General features: G+C 44.1%; 1 protein-coding gene across 5 annotated transcripts in view; it reads left to right on the forward strand.

Annotated features, from left to right (window-relative positions):
- The window catches only part of MARCHF8 (membrane associated ring-CH-type finger 8), a 103,213-nt gene extending 84,345 nt beyond the window's left edge, over positions 1 to 18,868 (forward strand). For 4 of the 5 annotated variants that reach the window (XM_075504979.1, XM_075504980.1, XM_075504981.1 and 1 more), the window contains 4 exons: positions 1,599 to 1,678; positions 4,779 to 4,959; positions 11,289 to 11,436; positions 13,919 to 18,868. In XM_075504979.1, the coding sequence (XP_075361094.1) occupies positions 1,599 to 1,678; positions 4,779 to 4,959; positions 11,289 to 11,436; positions 13,919 to 14,223 (714 nt within the window). In that variant the 3' untranslated portion in view covers positions 14,224 to 18,868. Of the gene's footprint in view, positions 1 to 1,598; positions 1,679 to 1,983; positions 2,830 to 4,778; positions 4,960 to 11,288; positions 11,437 to 13,918 lie in introns of all 5 variants that reach the window. The other variant, XM_075504983.1, reaches the window with a different exon arrangement.
- Positions 18,869 to 22,897: the final 4,029 nt, after the last annotated feature.

A 22,897-nucleotide genomic window follows, 5' to 3' on the forward strand; every position in this document is an offset into this window, starting at 1 on the left:
CTCTGTAGTGCTGTTGGCTAGAGAAACAAAACCTTAACAGATGAGTCCTGTAACACGGAAGATGATGGTTGTATCTGTATTTATAAAGTAGCATGTGTATCCTAGTATACCTATCTTTTCTCGCAAAGAAAGAAGAGTATATTGTGTGACAAGGAACTTCGCTTTTGCTATGAGAGTGTAAAAGCTTGCAGTGGCCTTGTTTAAATATACCATAGGGGCTTTTAATAAATGAAGTGTAGACTTGAAGAGACCAGAGACAGATATAGTGTGCGTGTGTGTTGCACCATGACCAGAGATCACCAAAGCAGCGATGACTGAGCTAGCTCTGGCGTCTCAAGCTGAAGTACAGGGCTGGGCACAGCATGCTTCTGTGGCCACACACCTTTCATGACCTGAGGTCTCTCCTAGTCTGGGTTTGTGCACTTGCCTGGCCCAGGTCTGTGCTGGCTGTGCTGGTTTTTGTGCAGCCCAGCATGGTGTTGACACTTCTGTTGTTCTGCTGATTGCATTGTTCCTTCCTGGGTTTCAGGCTTTGCTTTGCAGATCAAAAGAGCTGTAAACCTTTGTTTGAATTTTGAAATGCGAGCAGTGTTTTGCAGCAGTGGGTGAGCAGCACAGCCTATCCAGCAGCTGTAGAACAGGGGAGAACGAGGTTTAAAGATTCTCTATTACGAGGTTATCAAAGCAGGTGTCCTCCTCACCAAAACCTCTAGAAGAGTCGAGAAGTTTCTGTTAGTGACCCACAGAATATAGTGGCAGAAAAGGCCTCTAATAATAGCCCATCGAGTCCCAACTCTGAGACAATAATCATTCTTATATTGATTTTAGAGGCTTGTCTATTAAGTGATAAATATGCCAAGAGCTTAACTTTATTTTTTTGGGGTAGTTCAGCTGAATTCTGAATTCTTCAGTTACTCTATTTCTCACTGTGCTCTTGTTGGGTCTTACGAATGTGACTGCTGCCACACCTCTTCTCCAAGTAGGTGGAAGATCCTGTCAGAGTAAGAGCAGGATGAAAGGCCTCGCAAAGTACAAAGAGTACTTCAGGGAATGGTCTGGTTTGGCAGATGGTGCTCATGTGCATATGCTAGTATGGAAAATAAGTCCCCAAATAGTGTCTGAGTTACTGAATTACTGATGGTTCTGTCTTGTGAAAAGAAAACCCAAGCCTCTAATCTCTTGTCATCATTATAAGTGGAAGGATTAGCTATTATGTTGGTAGCTAAATTCCAACTAGTCTGTACACACACCTCCATCTAATTATTCTAATTACTGTAGCATTGCTCATTTCCTGAGCTATTGTTCTGTGCAATGTTTGACAGCTGGCAGGTTCCGCTCCAGAGATGGCTGCATTTGACCTTGGGGGAAAACGTTCCTGTTCTGATGACTACTTTTCCAAGGATGAGGCTGTGTGACCTCCCTTTCTAGCATTTGACAATAAAGGCACTTTCTTGCAACTAGCCCTTGAATATCTGATGTAGAGTGACATCTGACTCCATATGCTGTGTTTAACCCTGAAGGTGATTGCTGTGCATACCAAACTCTTCTGACTTGTGACTTGCTTTTTTGTTTGTTTGCTTGTTTTAATTTCACTGCAGGCTGGAAGTCCAACCTCTATCTCTGCCCCTCATAGCTTCTCTCGGACTTCTGTTACACCATCCAACCAGGACATCTGCAGGTAAAGTGTGTTGTTTGCATGGCTACAGTGAGGCTCGTGCGAGGTTCAAATTAAGAGAAAACAAAACTGAAAAAGCACGTGTATGGGGAAGTAAGCGATGTGGGCTTCCCATGTGAAGCATCCCATTTGTTTGACTCAACTGCTGTCTAACACTGCTTCATTGAATCCCACTGACTGTTTGGCCCCACTATGTTTGCCATTCCCACACTAGCCGTAATTCTCATTTCTTCACTTTTAATTGTATGTGTTCTCTTATGTAATTGTTTTTTACTTTCTGTGCTTTTATTCCACTGTTCTGCATGCAGTTCCAGTGCAGTGTTTTCTGAGTGTTGTCATCACAGTCCAGTGCAGTCTGCTGTTGTCTTGAAAAATCCTCACTGCCAGAGCCCTCTGACACAAGGGGTCACTGTGACAGTAATCTGTCAGGACACGTTACATGCAGCAAAGAGAAACTCCCATGGGCAGGATCGGGGCCAGGCACTCAGGTCTGCTAAGAATGTAAAGCCCACTCGCACTCTGAAATTCTCCAAGTCCCTCAATGACGTGGACCAGAAGGCGCAGAGCACCAGTGAGTGCTTTGACTATGTGGAGCGAATACGCTCAGAAGGCAAATTGACCCTGACTCAAGAGCAGTGTTTAAGGATTAACAAATTTCATCTTAAAGAGAGGAAACCGCTGAATCTCAGGCCTCTTTCTTTTAGCAATTCTAAGCACTCCTACATCCCTTCCCTTTCCAACTACTCAAGTTCATCGGGAGGAGCAGAGAACCACAGCGCTGTACATATCCCCTTGCTGGAGGACAAAGTGGACCATGACACCTCAAGGAGCAAAAAACTGTTGCGTTACCTTTTTTCCTTCTCCCACACCTCCAGCACCAGCAGCCTGCATAAGTTCCACGAACTGGAGAGCTATTCCAGTCACTTCCAAGCTGAGAAATCCTCCAGCGTGCTGGTGGAAAGCACGGACTTCTGCTCTGATGATATGGGAGATGATGATGTCTTTGAGGACAGCACCTCAGTGAAATTGAAAACAAAAGAGCAGCGGGCGCCGCTCTGTTCAGTTGAGAAGGACAGTGACCTTGACTGCCCTTCCCCCCTCTCAGAAAAATTCCCCCCTCTCTCCCCGGTGTCCACATCGGGGGATACCTGCAGGTTGGTCTACCAGAGAACCACCTACCTTCGAGCCCTCCCATGTGCGGTGGTGACCGTTCTGCTTTCCCCTGCCTTTGTGCTGCTTCTGTCTTTTCTTTCACCCTGTCACCTTGCTTTAATATGTGCAATTTGAAGCATGCAGCCTTCTTTCTGCTGTCCTGCACCCCTCTGATGCACTTAACAAGGCTACTAAGCAAAAGAATTTCCTTTGGAGTCAAATAAATTCTCTTGCAATTTGTTTCAGTTTGGGGTTCTGAGATGGTATTTTTCTCTTATCAGTGCCCAAACTGGGAATATCATGAGAGAATCAGCTACACATATTAAAGGCCAAGCTGAACATGTCTTAGCTTTTAATGAGCAATGCGTTGTCCCGACAGTCACTGCTGGTTTGGTCAGAGGGTGGGGAGTCAGGAGGAGAACAGGCTGTTTGAAAATTGCTTCTGAGATCAGGTCAATATAGCTTACGTTTGGGGTTTTTTCATCTTTTCCTCACAGTTTGTATCCCACTGCACTCTTTTATTTGTAAAAGGCTTTCTGGATGCTTTAGTCAAAAGCAGGATCTGAGCGCTGGGTGTTAGTGGTGGGCCTGTGTGATGTCCATAGTGTGAGATCCAAAAAGGATGGGTGTGCTTGTTCCAGCTACAGAGGATTAATCGTGTGCACAGGTGGTGGGAACAGCCGGCTCTGGACTGTCTTCATAGTGACTTGTCTGCAGGTCTGCCCCATCCCAGCTCCAAAATGTGGCTGAGGAGGAGGAGTCACCTAGTACAGGAGCACATGTCCCATCCCTCTACCTAGCGTTTTACTATCCTAATTTTTCTCCACCCTGACAGCACTTTCTGAAGCTGGCTTTGTTACTACTTGCCAATATTATTTGATTTCCCCCCTCGTTACCAGCAAAATCTAGTTCCGTACTGGCTTGTTATCAACAAGACGCTGTTGTAATCCACCCACTCCTTCATTTCCACTTGCCAGCTATCAGCAAGGTCGCAAGAGGCAAGATGCTACACATCAGTAAGAGATTTCAGTAATAGACAGGGATGGCAATATGCCAGGATGTACTTCACATATGCTTAGGAACTTATATTTGTTCCCTGAGCTCCTTACCATCCTCCTCTCAATTCCTGACCTCTTCCACATGGTTAGAAGGACTTAGTGCTGTTTGATGCAGCCCAAGGGTTGTGTATAAATTGAAGCTGGAAATCAAATGCCAGCACCTGGTAGTAACACTATATCGTGTGTCCTTGCTGTCTGCACAGTTAGGCTGTGAGGGAAATGGGGAATTTTGCAGAGCTGATGCTTCCTTAGCAGCTCTTGCAAAGTAAGAATTGGAGAGCCATTAGTCCATTTAGAGTAGGTGTATTTTGGGGAGATTCAGTCCTGTAGCTTTGCAGCATGGATCTGTCTCTTAGCAATTGGCACTAGAAATAATCACTTCTCTTGTGCAAAATCCAGGCTGTCTAAATTAACTCTTCGTGATACTGGGGTGGGCTGTTTCACCATTGTTTGGGAATTTTGTTTTATCTTCTGTTTCAGACCATAATCCATGAGTAGCTGTACCTCTCTGTGCATATTTGTCTTGGGAAGTGCTGTCTGATCTGTTTAAATGCTATTTTCAGTTAAGTGCTATTGTTCTAGATGAAGTGTTGTCATTTCTTACCCTGTTTTTTCTTTTGGATACTGCATTTCTGTCAGACTCTGTGTGTCCGCCTCATCTGTTAGAAAGCAACTGTCTAGTTAGCAGTGTCTGTGCTCAATTATTTTGTGCCTGTGTATGTGCTTGCGCAGCAATGGAGTTCTTTAGTTTTAGCTCCTTTATGGAACACATTCCTTTGATATGTATGTCCCAGGATCCTCAATGGGCGACTGTGTATGATCACAGATATTACATGCCTCTTCCACATCCTTTCTGCTTCCTCTTCTAATGAGCAGCTTTGCTTCTGATTCAGGATATGTCACTGTGAAGGAGATGATGAGAGCCCTTTGATTACCCCCTGTCACTGTACGGGAAGTCTTCATTTTGTGCACCAAGCCTGCCTGCAGCAATGGATCAAGAGCTCAGATACGCGATGCTGTGAACTGTGCAAGTATGAGTTCATCATGGAGACAAAACTGAAGCCTTTGCGAAAGGTAGGCACAAGATCTGCTTCCCCAAGGAAATGCTTTGTTAAACCCAGGTCCACTCTGAAAGGAGGCTGTCCTTGCCCATGAGCCCGCAGCACCCCCCACGTATTTATCATGTTTCTGTGGCTCCTTAGTAAGTCTGGTCAGTTTTGTATAGGTGCAAAAGGATTTAAATTAACACTCAGCCTGGCAAATGCAACATCAGTGGAATCCAGCTCTGAGAGTTAGCTGTTGTAGCCCAGCAGCTCTCATGTATGTAAATGTACATACAGACACACACACAAATGTGCATGCAACAACCAGATTTTTTTCTTTATAGTTACATTTTAGAGCTGATGCACAAAGGTATTTGCTCTGCAGTTACCCACATTTTCTTTAAATATGGAGTTCTGTATTAGTTATCTGCTTTAGTTTGCTGCTCTGAGATCCACACGGCTTTTAAGTTCTCTTGAAAATATGAGAATTTCAGGTTAAACTTACTTTAAATCACACTTTCTGAGTGTAATTTGGTTAAAATTTGTAGCTTTTTTTTCTGTTTAAAGGAACAAACATATTTTAGTGAAAATATTACAGTGTAAGTAGAAGAAGGCTCACCAATAAACATGTTTTCATTTTTACCTTTTCTTAGACTGTGAATGACTAGGTTTTAGTACTTCAGGTTGCTAGAACCTGTATTTTTGTTTTATAGAAAAGTAGCTTTCATAAATCTGGTGACTTAAATATAGGTACTTAAATGCTATTTGTATTGCAAGGCCAGTTTTGCGCTTGTATCCTTTTTGTTCTCCCACATAGAATCACAGAATCGTGGAATAGTTTGGGTTGGAAGGGACCTTTAAAGGTCATCTAGTCCAACCCCCTCTGCAGTGAGCAGGGACATCTTCAACAAGATCAGGTTGCTCAGAGCCCCGTCCAACCTGACCTTGAATGTTTCCAGGGATGGGGCATCTACCACCTCTCTGGGCAACCTGTTCCAGTGTTTCACCACCCTCATGGTAAAAAATTTCTTCCTTATATCTAGTCTAGGTCTACTCTCTTTTAGTTTAAAACCATTACCCCTTGTCCTATTGCAGCAGGCCCCGCTAAAAAGTTTGTCCCCATCTTTCTTATAAGCCCCCTTTAAGTACTGAAATGCTGCAAGAAGGTCTCCCCAGAGCCTTCTCTTCTCCAGGCTGAACAACCCCCTCTCTCTCAGCCTTTCTTCACAGGGGAGGTGTTCCATCCCTCTGGTAATTTTTGTGGCCCTCCTCTGGACCCAATCCAACAGGTCCATGTCTTTCCTGTGCTGAGGACTCCAGAGCTGGAGGCAGTACTGCAGGTGGGGTCTCACCAGAGCAGAGCAGAGGGGCAGAATCACCTCCCTCGACCTGCTGGCCATGCTTCTTTTGATGCAGCCCAGGACACGGTTGGCTTTCTGGACTGCAAGCACACATTGCTGGCTCATGTCCGGCTTTTCATCCACCAGTACCCCCAAGTCCTTCTCCACAGGGCTGCTCTCAATCCCTTCACCCCCCAGCATGTATTGATACTGGGGGTTGCCCCGACCCAGGTGCAGGACCCTGGATTTGGCCTTGTTGAACCTCATGATGTTCACACGGGCCCACTTCTCGAGCTTGCCCAGGTCCCTCTGGATGGCATCCCGTCCCTCAGGCGTGTCAACCACATCACTCAGCTTGGTATTGCCTGCAAACTTGCTGAGGGTGCACTCGATCCCACTGTCTATGTCATTGATGAAAGTATTAAACAGTACTGGTCCCAATACGGACCACTGAGGGACACCACTCGTTACTGATCTCCATCTGGACATGCAGCCATTGACTGCTACCATCTGGATGCAACCATCCAACCAATTCCTCATCCACCGAACAGTCCACCCATCAAATCCACATCTCTCCAATTCAGAGTGAAAGATGTTATGGGGCACCGTGTCAAAGGCTTCAACGGAAGTCCAGATAGATGACATCTGAAGCTCTTCCCTTGTCCACTGATGTAGTCACTCCATCATAGAAGGCCACTAGGTTGGTCAGGCAGGACTTGCCCTTGGTGAAGCCATGCTGGCTGTTTCAAATCACGTCCCTGTCCTTCATGTGCCTTAGCATAGCTTCTAGGATCTGTTCCATGATCTTCCCAGGCACAGAGGTGAGGCTGACAGGTCAGTAGTTCCCAGGGTCCTCCTTTCTACCCTTTTTAAAAATGGGTGCAATGTTTCCCATTTTCCAGTCACCAGGGAGTTCACCTGACTGCCATGACTTTTCAAATGTCATGGAGAGTGTATTGGCAATTACATCAGCCAATTCCCTCAGGATTCTGGGATGCATCTCGTCAGGTCCCATAGACTTATGTATGTTCAAGTTCCTCAGGTGGTCACGAACCTGATCTTCCATTACAGTGGGAGGGCCTTTGCTCCCCCAGTCCCTGTCTTGCAGTCCATCCACTTGAGAGGTGTGAGAAGAGAGGTTGTCAGTGAAGGCTGAGGCAAAGAAGTTCTCGAGTACCTCGGCCTTCTCCTCGTCCGTTGTTACCAGTTTGTTAGTCTTGCTCATCGGGGGTTTATGCTTTCTTTGACCTTCCTTTTCTGGCTGACATACCTGTAGAAGCCTTTATTTTTCTTTGCATCCCTTGCCAAGTTCAGCTCCAGCTGTGCCTTGGCCTTCCTGACCCCATCCCTACACAACCAGGCAGTGTCTCTATACTCTTCCCAGGTTACCTGTCCCTGCTTCCACTGTCTGTGCATTTCCTTCTTGCCCTTTAGTTTGACCAGCAGGTCTCGACTCATCTGTGCTGGTCTCTTGCCTTCCTTTTCTGATTTCTTACACCTGGGTATCGAGAGCTCTTGCACTCTATGGAAGGCATCCTTAAAGATCTGCCAGCTCTGTTCTGCTCCCTTGTCCCTGAGGCAGTTTCCCAGGGGATCCTATTGAAGAGCTGGAATTTTGCTTTCCTAAAATTCAGGGTCCTGACTTTACTCTTCGCCTGACCCATACCCCTCAGGACGGTGAACTCCACCAGTGCCTGATCACTGCAGCCCACGCTGCCTCCAGTCTTGACGTCACCTATTAGCTCAGTTGCGTTGGTGACCAACAGGTCCAGTATCGCATCCCCTCTGGTAGAGCTGTGTATTACCTGGCTTAAGAAGTTATCCTCAATGCATTCAAGGAGTCTCCTGGATTGCCTATAGCTCGCCGTGCTACTTTTCCAGCAGATGTCGGGGTGGTTGAAGTCCCCCAGCAGGACATCCTCCAGGCTTTCAGTTTCAGTTGGTCCTTACCATCAGGATTTTGAGATGGAAGTCACTGGTATTCTTAGCACAGACAAATCTTGCCACATCTGCCAAAGTGGAAGAGGTTAATAACAATAACCTCAGTCTAGAACTAGAATAAATGAGAAACATAAAATTCAATTATGATGAGCCTAAATCATGTAGGGTGGGAAGTCCGGACTGCAGCCATCCGAAAGTCATTGTGAGAACTTGTCCAATTCCTAAAAGTGACTCCTAGCAGAAAGTAGAGCAGATTTCAAACACCTCTTATATTTTTACGGAGATGTACAGTCTGCAAAGTGTATAGCTTAGCATGTCCGGTTGATAGGACAACCTCTGCTTATGACTGCGGTGAATCATTGCTTTCTAAGAACTGCAGATTTTTCCTTGGTAGCCCCTTGGCACAGAGTGTAGTACCTCTGAGCTGCAATATTGGCCGTCATAGGCTCTGTTATCTGCATAGACAACACTTTGCACAGCCCAGCCATAGGACATGAAAGAAATTACTCTAGAGAATCCCAGGTAAAAAGAGTTGCTATAGTTGGCAATTGGCTGCTGTTTTTTCTGTGCTGTCTCTGCCTGGAGTGGGTGGGAAACATTTTCTGACTGTTTGTGCCCCGTGAGAAAAAGCTGTTGGGCACCTTCAGAAATGAGTCACTCAGCATCATTAGTTGTATCTGAACAGGTCATCTGTGGGAAAGAGACCAGATGCCAGAAGGGAGGGACAGAGCCATAAACAGAAGAAGAAGGAATTTACCTCTCAAATATGTCTAAAGAGTCTTTTTAGAGCTTCAGCTGCAGCCAGAAGATAAGCTGCCTCTGTATCTTCAACTCAGCCTTTATGATATCCTGTCAGTCAGGAGAAAACAGTCTGGAACTGGTGATTATGGACAGGATGGGACAAATAATAGGGCTTGTGCTTGACTGTAGGGTAGAAATGGAATTAAACTTCCTCAGCATCTTAAGGTTGTATTGCAGCATTGGGCTGTTCAAACAGTAAGTTACTAAGGGGAGAGGACGAGAAACAAAATGTGTCACGGTTCAAGTGAAGATGAGGGGGAGAGAAGAGAGGGATGCTTTATTTTAAAATTTCAATGGAAAAAAGAAGACATTAAATCTAAATTTTCTGCTGAATTTTTTGTTTTAAGAGCACTTCAAAAACCCAGAACTGCTGACTGTTTTAACTGGGAAGTGCCACGTGCTGTGTCATCGGAATAATGCAGCAGGGACCTACAGATTCTAGTTTCCTCCCTGGGCTAGCACATAGTTTGCAGAATATCTTCTCTTTTGCTGTGCAGTCATAGCTCTTGAAGAGATGAGGTGGTGCGGGTTGGTTTGGTGGCTGCAGAGCCAGCAGTTCACAGGAGGTATTGTCCAGCGGAGGAGCTCAAGCTGTGGAACAGAAAAGAGAAATATAAATTAGTCAAAACACAAGTCCTCACGGCTTTGTAAAAGCATTCACAAATAGATTTCACATGCTTACTTTTTGACAAATTAATTAATTTATATTTTCTATCAAAAGTAAACACCTTTGTTTAGATGCACAAGCAATTTTCTGTTTAAAATACAACATCCAAAGGGAATGTTTTGTCCAATCTTTTTCTGAGAAGATTGAAAGAATATAGCTTTCTAGCATGACATGAGTCTAGCATGTCATTGCTGGAACTCTTCAATTCTTGTGCCATGATGGGATTTAGATGCCCATAGAACTGGAGATGTGGCTTGGACTGGCCAAAGAGATTGTTTGTTGGCAAGACAGAGAGGATCACAAAGTCTCTGTTTCAGGGTTCAACCATTCTTGTAGCAGTGGAAACAATGATTCAACATAATGGGCGATCTCAATCATACCGGTCAGGTCATCCTGACTCTTTTCCACATTATTCCTCCTTTTCAAAGTCCTCTTTTTCTACAAATTATTCTAGGAGACATTAAATGCACTTCTCTAGAAACACATAGGTATGGATGAGAAGCTTATGTGCCCCAGCATATATTTTGTGAAAGTGTGAGAAAAGCCCATCTTAACTCTCTGTTCCAAGCAGATATGCTGAGGGATGTGTATCCCTCGTGCAAAAACTTTCATCACATACATAGGGGAAATTGCCAAAAAATAATTTTAAAAAAGCTTTTGGGTGTCTCAGGTTAAAAAAAATAAAAGCTGTTTTTGAACAATTCCTTGCATATTAGAACCATCTATAATAATTGTCTAGTTTCTTTGCATCTTTCCTAAATGACAGCAACCTGACTTTGTGGTTTCTATTTGGGCTGTATAAACATTATTGATAGATGCAGGTCTGGGGATTTAATTTGCTGCGTGCGCTCACTTACAAAAGCTGTCATCCCAGTTCTACTGTATATTCTTAGGGCACATGTATTTAAGTGCACTTGAAACACTGAAAATAAAATACGGGTGTCGCTGCTGTAAGTGGTGTTAAATATACGTAAAGATTGCATGAAACCCCCAGAGGTAGGAGGTGAGAGCTAAACAGCCTTGAGCTAAACAGCCTTGACTGTGCACCGAGGGACTCTAACAGAGCTCAGCGTGAGATGTCTTACACACACTGGTCAATTGGATCATGTAACGCTTTTATTGCAGTGTTTTATTGAATGCCTGCCTGAGCAAGGGTACCCTTTGCCACTCATGATGCTCAGCAGTGACTGTGGGTGCCCACTGTTGAGTGGGGAACACGTGAGGGAGCAGCCTTGCTTGCGCTGCACAAGGCTTTGCGCTAGGGTCCCTCTGTGCTGGAGTTGCCCCTGCATGGGTAAGCAGGGTGCGATGGCATTGTGCCGAGGCTCTGGATCGGAGCTGAGCACTGGAGGTCCCCTCTGGCACCAGGATGGCTCCCGTCACAGCAGGTGAGCTGCCAGCCGTCGCACACGTGCGGTGGTCAGAGCAATAATGCCGTCTGACTTTTAAAATCTGTGTTAGAAGGAAATTGGTCTCCTGCCTGGTTTTTGTTCTTATCTTTTTATACTCTCTTTTTGTATAAAAGATCTTGTATATAAAAGATCTTCTCTTTTTATACTCTCTAGTAACTACAATAAACACCTAATCTCTTGCTTCTGGGTTTCTTGCCAGTGGGAGAAGCTGCAGATGACGGCCAGTGAGAGGAGGAAGATCATGTGCTCTGTAACATTCCATATCATCGCCATCACCTGCGTTGTGTGGTCTCTCTATGTCCTGATAGACAGGACCGCTGAAGAGATTAAACAGGGACAGACTACTGGTATGTTACTTGCTTATCTTCCTGCTTATTCTCTTGGAATAATTGTTTATCCTGAATGCAGAGAGGATGCAGAGCATGAGTGTGCAGGTAATGTTTATACTTAGGCTAGTCAGCTTTAGCTGAGGTTGGGTTGGTTTAAAAGCACGGTTCTAAAATGATTTAGTTAAATCAGTGTAAATTCATCTGTGGGTGCTTTTTAAGTCTATTTCAAGTCAATTTAGTTTGCACTTGTGAAATGCACAGATATGAGAGCTAATCCCCTGTAGCCAGACACAAAATTGCACTGCCTTAGCTAATTTAGTTTTGAATTGGAACACTTACTGAGCAGATAAGGACGTAAGCATTTGTTTGCTGCTATGGCTACCTTTTAACTGGGCAAAACCAGAACAGTTTTTAAAGGGAGAAGAAGTAAGAGGAACCTAAATCCAAATCTTTGAAGTAAATCAACAGGGTTTTCTTTCTATTCAGTCATCCGTGAGGTGGGTTAGCACAAGTTTCCTGCGAGAGCCATGTTAGACTAGAGAAATTTTTATGAGTGGTTGTGCCTGAAGCATAAGAAATTCAGGCTGATTCTTCTAGGACTCCAATTCACACAACTGACATGAGGTGCACTGCAGTTCATGTAGTGGCTGCCACCCCACGGCAGGGATGACTTAACATCTTGAATAGTAGGTTTTCTTTAGTATGCCAGCTGTAAACTTACCAAACTGAAATCAGTTTACCTGGGTATGCTGGGCTGCAAATTTGCAGCTGTCACAGAACTGTTTCTCAGGCAGCCGAGCTCTCCTTGAAGGTGGGGATAGAAGGGACAGGGTATCTACCGAGGCTGGGAGCCATTAGAAGGCAAGCTGTCCTTGCTCACAGAGAATGCATGCCAGCTAGACATGCAGGTGGAAAATGCTTTGCTGGTGATTGAAGAGCGTCATTTGGGGAGGTAGCTGATCATCAATAAACCTGCAAATACACAGAGCTGTTACAGTCTCTTCAGAGCAGAATCACACTTCAAACTGAATAGTTTTGCTGTCATTTCTCATTTGGGCTGTAGTTTGATTGTTCATTACTTCAGTCAGGAAGCTGCTTTGAATGAAATCTTTTCGTTTCTGTTCCATCCAATCCTATCTCTTCCATGTACGGTGAAAATTGTTGGCCTTTCAGTGTAAGGTTTCCATATGATAATGAAAAGCATATGCCTTCAAAGATTTATCGCCTCCGCGTTATTTTAGCCAATGAATATATTAGATGAACATGAATAGGAGGGATAGTGTGAATATTTAGTACATGTTATAGTGCCTTCTTTGCTCCCTTCATTTGGATTCTAAATCTGGGGAGTGCTGTAATGAGCTGGGGGGTGTGGGGAGTGTGTGTGGGTACACATTCATGCCTGCACAGGGGCAAGCATATACTATCGCTGCCTACAGATGGCATCAGATAGCTCACCTGTGAATCAGAGAGTCAGGTGTTAATCACGGGTGGGATTTCATCAGTAGTCACACTGCAGTGCCCTTTGTATTTTGGGACTAAAATATTTTCATTCCTCGTACGCTACTGTGCATTTCCAAAAGAACACTGGCCTGTATCTTGGTAAAAACTTTGAAGACTTGGAAGGCCATGATTTTATTCTCTGACAAACCTGGTGGATGATTCAGCATGGTTTCCTATCCATCTTGTGATGCCGCTTATCTTTAAAGAGGAGAGAAGCTGGGTGGGTACAGGACCTATATAAGCAGAAGATGTATAAAATGAATAGTCTCTCATTTAAAAGTAGTTGATAGAGATGTAACAAGATCCAAAGTCTAAAAGTTCAAGCTACACAAATTCAGGAAAAGTAATGGTGGTCATTTTTAATGATGGAGGGTAAGCTTGCCAGAATGCTTCAGCATCTCCAACACTTGCAGTTTTGCATCAGAAGAGACATTCTAGTTCAACTACAAGTTACTGGGTCTGATGCAGATAAAATTGTCTGGTCTGCATAACGAACATGTCGAGCTAGATGGTAACAGTCGTTCCCTTTTGAGTTTAAAGACTATGACTCTATGTACTGTGTGATCACAGAGTGGAACAGACTTCTTGAGTCACTGAGTTGAGTCTCCTGCTATGAAGAGGAAACCATGCCATAGAATCCTTTTCATAATCTCATCCAATTTTTGTTTAAGAACAGGTGTAAAAGGACCTAAACGTATTACTGGCTGTTGCCTTGACTCTGTAATTGTGCTGCACAAGGGCTCAGACACAGAGAATCAATTGGGTTTTTTTTTTCCTCTGGTGGGTGAGAATAAATGTGATATGTGAAGTAGAAGTCTGCATGTGTTTGACTTGAAGGGGAAAAAAAAGGGCCAAACAAGAAAAATGGCAAAATAAGAATAGTTTGCATGGCCCAAACTCTGTGACAGTTTCCTTACAGGATGTTTTTGAGAGATCCAATGTAGTCCAGCCAATATTAACCAGGTCCTTTTTCTTCTTTTTTTTGTTTTCTTTCTTCCAGGGATTCTAGAGTGGCCATTTTGGACTAAGCTGGTAGTTGTGGCTATTGGTTTCACTGGAGGACTTCTGTTCATGTATGTACAATGCAAAGTGTACATACAGCTGTGGAAGAGACTCAAAGCTTATAACCGAGTAATATATGTACAAAACTGTCCGGAAACTAGCAAAAAGAATATTTTTGAAAAACCTGCACTAATGGAGCCAAACTTCGAAAGTAAAGAAATGCTTGGAGTTCACCATTCAGACACAAACTCTTCACATTACACAGAGCCAGAAGACTGTGCTGCAGAAATCCTTCACGTCTGATTGCTGGGTGGGAGGGGTGTTTCTGTATGTCCTTGAAGATTTAAAATATCATTGTTTACTGCAAACTGCTCTACCTTTTTAAAATCGGCTAACAGCTGAGGGCTGGTGGATGAATTTTTTTACATTTGTTTTTTGTTGGAATTTTTTTAAATCCCTTTGGCATATCTGTCAATGTCATCATGGTTGCACACCTCTCAATGTTTTGTCTCTCGTACCGGCTGATCAAAGAGCCACAGGATACCGGGTAGAATGAGCCTTGGGTTTGGTATCAAGCAAGCCACTAGTGAACTGTCATCAGCTTCATGGAGTCTGTTACTTTATAAGATGACTCTAAATGATTCTGGAATATGTGTAGAGTGGGGTTTGTTTGTTTGTTTGTTTGTTCTTTAAGCGTGATGAAGGAGGTTGTCCCAGACATTGAGGGAAATGAGAGAGCTAGAGTCTAATCTACCGCTAACACTGCCACTAACATTTTGTCTTAGGCAGCAGGTGTAAAATTTTGCTTGTGGTGAGACTTACAAAGCATATAGCACTTTTAAAAATCTTTATTTTGTAATATGTATGTCAAATGAGAATGAAACTTGAAAGAATGTGTCATTTTCAAAACATTTCTTCATTCTTTACCCCATCTATTCTTCTGGAACGTAAACCTCTTGCCTTATAAAAAAAAAAAAAATTAAAAAAAATTCCAACCTGTGATTTCCAACACATGCCCACATTATCTTACTAAACATAACACTAAAAAACTCTGCCTCTTTGGGTTTCCTTTGAGGAGCAATTTTTTTCAAAGGATATTGCACTTGTGACTTGTGTATGGGGAGTAGTGGATGTGTACAGTGTTTGTTTTCAATGCGTAATGGTTTCAGTGCTCTCTTTTGGGGATTGGTTTTGCTTTTGTTTTTCAACAGGTCTGACCATCAACATACCTGCACATATATACCTGATGTAACTTTCATTCCAAACCATTGGCAAAGGGTTTGTTGCTATATTGGTAAAAATGTGAGCTGTTATGGAAAAAAAGATACTTAGTCAATACAGCTGAAATTGGTTTTCCTTCTTTAGTGCTGTGTCATGTGTGAATTGCCCAAGAATTTGACGTTGTCAGAGGAGATGCTGAGATCAAAGTCTAGGAAGTAAATATTGCATTAAGTGGATGAGTTTAAAAATACCTGCCTGTTTTTAGTCCTGATGTGATGCATTACTTGGTCAGAGAATAGTTTTGTCTGTGCTTTTGAATTTCGGACTGGCTTTTTAATCAGACAGCTTTAATGAAAAGAGAGGGACAGCTTTAAAATCTGTTTGCAGGGCTTTAGACAGAGTTGCCCAAAGTCTGGGGTGTCTGCTGTTAATTCACTTGACCAATCTGCTTCACTGAACCACTGTCCAGCTTCAAGCCCTCATTTAACCAAAGTCTCAGCGTGACTGGAGCAGAAATGAAGCCCCGCAAAAAGTCAGCACACAAGGCCTCTGCATTGGAAAGCTGACTTTCCCTACTTGAGCCCTATCTAAATCTCTGTAAAGTCAATGGTAATCTTCTGGTTGGTCTTCGTAGGAGTTGCCTGGACTTCTCAGTTAGGTAAAAGCTTCTGTTTACTTGTTGAGATACTGAACTAAATCCCCAGCTCCGGTTCAGGTTTTACTTAGTCTTTTTCAAGTACCACTTTCGTTGGGCAAGTTCTTTTCATAATAAAAGCAGTTGCTTTAAGACCTCCCAAAGAATAACAGTAAGAGATTATTGATTTTTTTTCCTTAAAATGTAATATTAATTTAGAAATAAATTAATATTTTAAAAGAAGGCAGAGAAGGGACTATGGTAAGAGAACACACACCAGTGGTTTCTAAGAGCTGTTAGAGGAAAAGCGTGTGTGTGCGTGCGTGCCTCTGCGTGATCTCATGCTTGAAGCTTACTGGCTGTGATCTTCATGAACAACGCGGTACCTTGTTCTTGAGATGTTTTAAAATACCCAGACCTCTAGGCAGTCCTAGCAAAGCTGCACTGGCATGGGTTTGTGTACTGTGCTAGGTGTCAGGATGTCCCATGCTTACGTGATACAGGCAGACAAACCCTGCATGCCCTGCTAGTATTGGGGCAGCAGTCTTCATGACCATACACGTGTAGCGTTTGTTGCCTATGCCTGCCATATTTTAAAGTGCAATTACTCGGGCCCTTTCCTGAACTCTGCTGTGGGTGATCCTCTTCTATTACAAGAATCCAGATAATACACTGTCTTGTTTTGTTTTCTATTTTGTTCTGTGAAAAGATTTACTAGATAAACTCAGGTGGGTTAAATGTCAGGTCTTGCACACCTTCATCATGTTCTTCTGAAAAGCCCAAGTGCACAAGGCTTACATGTCTGCGAGATGCTCGCGTTACAGCTGCAAGATGCACGGAATCAGCTGCCGACTGATGCTGTGTGCGTTCTCATTCGATCTGTGGCCAGTAGGTGAAATGAAAATGGACAAGTTCTGGTATGAAACCTGCTTGTTGTCCAGTTCATACCTGAGAGGCACTGGTGTCTGACTGATGTTCTGACAAGTGCTGATACGGCATACTGTAACATGCTGGCCCTGTTTCAATCACTGTCATACGTGATTCTTGGTGAAACATTGCGAAATCTCATTTGGTGTTTTGGAAGCTCCATGTGGCACATGCCAGGTAGTGTTCAGTGTATTCAGGATACTGAAGGTCTTTGCTGTGCCCCTGTGTATCTTAACTTGGGAAGAAAAATCATCTCCAACAAAATCATCTGGGGAAAAATATTTGCGGGTGAAACTGTTTTAGCCAGTGTTGCTGCTAATTATTCCCTCTCCCAGCAGGTCTTTTCTGAAAGAAAATTAAGGCCTAATATTTAAACTCTTTATACTGCTTAGGAATGCTCATACCAGGAAGGGCTGCAGAAGAGATCCATCTGTCAGGGGTTTTCATTTATGCTGGTCACACTTCTCATGCTGATTCTTGCTTGGTGTTAACAGTGGGCTTCTGGAGCTGCAGTTCTCTCCTTCTGCATGGTGCCATCAAATGGTGTGGGAAGGCTGAATGGTGCTTTTTCCTTCTTTCTCCTCAAGGAGATACTGTTGACTTGTTTTCAGCTTCCAGCTGCGAGGCACTGATGCTAGCTCAGGTGAGCTGTGTCCTTCCTGCCCAGATGTCAGTAAGGGGAACGACCACCCCCTGTCAGGTCAGGCTGTCCAACACTTCCTTCTGGCAGCTTTTGAAAGGACTGAAATAGAAGTCTGACTTTTTTTGGTCCTTGTTCCTTGGCCAAAGTTAGTTCAGGTTCCCTGGGACTTTTCTGAGACTAGAATTTAAGTAGGAGGGAATATAGGCCTAATACCATCTACCACGATCCTTTTCCTAGACTGCCAGAGCCTTTGCTGATATGTCGCATGTCCTAGACATATGACCAGACTCCCGTTCTGTTGACTTAAATCCTGTCCAAAAAAGCACCGGCTGTGCCAAGGAAATTTCCCTGCCGTGTCGTATTTCGTATATATGCCAGGTGATGAACATGCATTATGTTAGAAGTACAGGTGTGTGCTGCAGAAGGTTGATCCCATTTAAGACATCACGAGATGTTAAATTCCTATGAATTCTCAGGACTTTCTTCAACTGTAACCCTGTATTTTGGGAGGGGGGATGGTGTTTAAAATGTTGCCCTTTGTTCTGAAGAGATGGCCAGACCTGGGGACAGCTTCCTCTGGTTGAATGTCATTGAGATTGGCTTTGCTTCAGCAGGAGGGATTCACTAAGCCTGCAAGGGGTTAGAGAAGTGCTGGGCCTCTGTGCTGTACCTGGGAAATCCTGGGAAGCAATAGGAACTCCCTGTCCAAGCCCACTTCTGCCCATCCCCTGTACCGATCAGGGCATCGATCCCACTTGTGGCAGTGCTGTAAGGAAGGGGTCTGCTTGCCGTGCCGCTCTTGAGAAATCTTGCATGGATGTGATGCATGGATATGGCCATGCATGGGAGCTGGTCACTTCTGCCCTGTGTTGGGCTGGGTAAGTATCTGTTACGAAGTGGGACCCAGGTCCAAATTTCTCCTAAAGCTGAAGTGTGTTAAGATACAGATGTCTGGTGTAGTCTGCTGTGGAGATTGTGGCCAGCAGTGAAAGGGAGGTCGGTGGCTCTGGGTTGGGTCCCTCTCAAATATGGGTGAAACAGGGCAAATACAAAAGCAAGGATATTGCTGGCTGGATTTTCACAGCGTTATATTAGATATGCAAAGACTTCTAAGTGGGACCTTTTATTTTGTGATTATTTTTTAGTTTTGAGATATTGCAGTGTCTATATATTCCAATGAAGTACTGAAAGCACTTGTCTTTGTATAGAAGATAACTGTTTAAAAATTGCAGCTGATCTTGTATTTAGGTAAAGCATTTGTAGATAGGTAATTGTATAACGTTAAACAACTTTACACTGGCATGTGTTGTATAGTTTATACAAGACACTTCACACTTCTGCAGAATTTTTTAGTTAGTAAATTTCTAGTAACTTAAATGTATAGTTTTGTATCCTTTCATGTATGTTTGTTTTCTCAGTATTACCACTTGCAGAATTATTTTTAGTTTCTTAAACTGTAATTGGTTATGTGTGTGTGATACACAGGGTTATTGACTGCAGCAATAAAGTGTTTCTATAAAAAAAACCAGAACAAAACAAAACCATTATAGTATCCATTTTGTTTGAAAAAGCATTAGAGGCCCATGCGAGAGAAAAATTGAGCTCTCCAGTAGTAAGATAATGATCAAAGTGAGTTAAACATGGAACTTGATGGCTCTTCAGCGTAGCAGGCCAACGCAGAGTAGCGTCCCATGACAATTTGATGTTAAAATGATTCATAATGATAAAGGGATAGTTAACCATCAGAGTAAGTGGGTGACTCCTTCGATGCGGTGAGAATATACGACTGTGCAGGTGCTTTGGGCTCAGATGCAGGAATCACGGGGAGAATTTTCTGGCTTGTGCCATGCAGGAGGTGGGGAGAGAGGATTCCTGTGGGCCTTAAAACCCGGAGCTTCTGGAATCGACACTGAGTGTTGCTACACATGCTTCATGTCTGAAGTCAGTGTTCTCACATGCATCGGTTTCTATGCAGAGGTGCTGTGAGAAAGCTTGTAACAAAAGCATAAATGCCAAAGAGCAAATAAGATCTGGAAAGTTGTGGATGTAACAGACACAAGGGGGCTCAAAGAAAATCTTTCGATTTTTATTTCTTTTTAAGGACTGATTAGTTTTTAATTTTCTTTTAGGTAAGAAAGGGGAGAAAATCGTAATACTGCAACCCTAGAGAGGTGCCTCCCATGCAAAACAAAAGGTTCCGTCCTATATTCCCTTAGTGAAGCAAGTCTGGTTGTAGTAAATGAAGCCACTTACATAAAGTTTGCAAACCCACCACCAAGACCTCTCTACAAGAATACCCTGCTGGAGAGATGGTAAGATAATTCCCAGGGCCTGCTGTTTGACTGACAGTCTCTGGGATGAAAAGCTGATAGACGGTTTAAGGAACAGAGCCTGTAGAGCCATCTGGCTGCTGGTTAAGAAGTGCTCCTCATCTTGGGTTCAGGCATTTCGACTTAATTATAAAATAACTTCTTCCCTCTTGTAAACCTCATTTTCATCTGAAAGAGTATTACTGTCACTGTGTGAAGTGTGTCCATCTCCGAGGTGGAGCAGAGCAGTGGCTCAGCGGCACATGGCACAGCTGTGACTCCAAGAACAGGATTTTTCAGCTGGTCCCCAGGAACTGGAGCTGTCTGGTGAGTAGTTACTGGTATCTGGCTGGCAGGACCAGCACGACTTGCCACTCAGAGCAGGACAGAGGGAGGCTGTCGGGAGGCAGGAGGGCAGCAGCAGGGGTTGGCAAGACCCACCTGAGTGCACTCTGGAGGCTATGGAGGTGCCCAGTGGTGCAACTCCAGCTGCTGACTCTGAAAACCAAGCCCCAGGAGTCTCAGGAGCCAGGTTGTGCCTGCGCTGCTCTCAGCCCATCCTGCAGGGACTGTACATCCTCCTCCAATCCCCCTCTGCCCACAGCTGCCCTGTGGACCACTCTCCTGTCACCCACCCCATCCATTTCAGATTTCCTTATCCCCAGCCCGTTCACTCATATCATGGTGTGTTTGCCCCTTTCCATTCATGCTACTTGTGCAACCCAAATTTCCTTCCTCTTCCCCATGTCCTCTTTCACCACTGTCATTATTTCTCAGCTTGTCTCTGGGCAAGGCTGGGCAGAGAGAGTTGTGCTAGGAGGAACCAAATTACAACCAGCATGTGATTCATAGGAATGACCATGGAAGTACCCAAAAGTGACACTGTGCAAATAAAGCTCAGTGTCCACCTGCGACCCCAGTTTTTCCCGTAAATCCTCTAGGCTCCGGTCTCTGATGTGTAGGATGCTCTCTGACATTTTGAGATTGTATTGTGTCACCACAATACAGACAGTCAGGAGAGGATGCTTTTTCACAGTCTTGGGATGGATGGATGGATGACATCAGAAACTCAGGCAAGAACATATCATTATAGAACAAGAACCAAACAGAGGAAAAAATAATTCATTTTGGCTAAATGGAGAGAAAGGGAAATATAATTCAGAAGGGAGGGAGGGGAGGTTTTTTAAAAAAAAAGCATTAGAACCCTGGGTAAAGGAAACGGGGAGCAAGTTCAGTGCGTTACGCGGGGTAGAATAATTGGAAAGGTAATGTTGCTCAGGCAGGGTCAAGTGATGGCAAACTTTAAGAATACTCTTTTAAAGTGTATTCTAGGGAAAAGGCAAGATTGGTGGCAGAGGAACTGAAAGCTGAAAACGGAGAGGAGGCCTTGCTTGAGAGTGTTAAGGAGCTGAATGAAATTGTCTCAAAGGCTTTAACATCAGAGGAGGGTTTGAAGTAACTGAATAAAACAACCAGAAGGCTGCACAGAGCAGAGGGGGGAGATCACTCAGGGTGTGCTCGTTAAATCCCCAAGCTTCAAGGAATCAGGCTTGCAATTCCTCACATTTTAAGACTTCACTAAAATTAACCTCCCAACCATTTTTGCTGGGAGCCTCTTGCTGTACTGGTTTGCTCTGATACTCTCTGTCTCAAAGGCCACCTGCAAACAAGGCAGGCCACACAGGCATAGGAGAATTCATCACTGTTAGAGCTGTGCTGGGGACAGCAGGTTCCTTTGTCAAGGGAAACAGTTATCCTTGTGGCGAGAGAGAATAAGGAAATGTCTCGGGCTGATGACTTGATCCCAACCGAGAAAGCGCAGCTGTTTTAGAGAGAATATGCAACATTTCATATGTGCTTTACCCCTGAGCATCCCAAATTAACTCACAAAATACCATTGTTCCCTTCCTGTGGATAAACTGAGGTCTCTCTGGAGTCTGGCTTGCCACTTGTCTTGCTCTCATGCTTAACTTCTTCTCTTGAAAGTACTGCGTTAAAAGAGGACTGATTCTGATCATGGGATTAGCAAAGCCAGTGTTTCTCATGCCAGCAAGACGATGGTTCGTTTTATCCCAAAACTGTGCTTTCAGGCCACACCTAAGCAGTTGAGGCACTCCAGAGAAATCAGATGGGAATTAAATCAAACCACTGAGCAGCTTTCTTGCAGCCCTGGACCAAATTAAGCTGTGGTAGAAGTTAGAGGCATTATTTCAGGGTTGAATTTGGGCCTGCCTGACTTCAGATTAGAGCTGATACTGCACAAGCCTCTATCAAGACTCTACCTTTACTGCTGAGGCTTAGGACTTTTGCACCACTCTTCAGTCTCCCACTGCTATTCTAGTTTTGCAGTTCTCAAACGTGTGTGGTACCAAATGATACCAAAAGAGTAGCCACTATTGCAGCTGTATTCCTTGTGCTTGCCTTGTCCGTGGTTGGTTTACCTGTCCCACGCCTCTGCTCTCCCCTCCTCTTTAACAGTGTTACCTGCGCAGCCTCCCCGCACTGATTTGGGGTGGGCAAGTCTGAAAGCAGGCTGCCTTCTCTCTGTCTCCCTCCTCTTTTCCCTCTTCTTGCCGAGTGCCAGAGTAGCACAGCTACATCCACAGAGGCAGAGAGCGACTCACAGCCTCTTGCAATCTGGATGATCCCTTGCACAAAAGGTATAAAGATATTGTGATAAGTGTTGATATCATAAGTCCATTTGGGGTTTGTGAGAGATTCAGCTGGTGTCAGAATCGCCACCGCCTGGATGGCAGAGCAAAGATACTGTGCTGAGCTTTGCAATCCTACAGTTAATTTCCAGGCCCTCTGAGCTGGGACAGAGGCAGGTCTGTGAACAAGGAGCTTTTTTTTCCCTTCTGGTGGAGCAATACACAATTAGCACCCATATGTTCTCAGCTACTAAGCCCGTGCCCCTTAGATTATTTATGTAGCTTGGAAATTTCTGTAGGCTCTACTGATCCCCTCCGTCATTTGTTAATTACCATGTTGTGTCATTCCTCCCCACTCCCAGTTCTTTATTAGCATATTTCAAGAGAGCCATCTGCCCACACAAATTGCCTGTAGCCTCAGGAGGGCTATAAGATATGTGACATCTTCACAGAACAACCTTGTTTTTCACTGGCATTGCAAGGAGATAGAGGGACAGCAGCTGACTTCCGCTGTGAATTTCCATGTAGTAAATCTGAGCCGTCCTTAGGAGAATGAGAGCTGTGAATAACAAGCAGCAAAATCCGTCGCAGA

This window comes from Mycteria americana, chromosome 6 (genome assembly GCF_035582795.1).
Source record: "Mycteria americana isolate JAX WOST 10 ecotype Jacksonville Zoo and Gardens chromosome 6, USCA_MyAme_1.0, whole genome shotgun sequence".
In the NCBI taxonomy this organism is placed as follows: Eukaryota; Metazoa; Chordata; class Aves; order Ciconiiformes; family Ciconiidae; genus Mycteria; species Mycteria americana.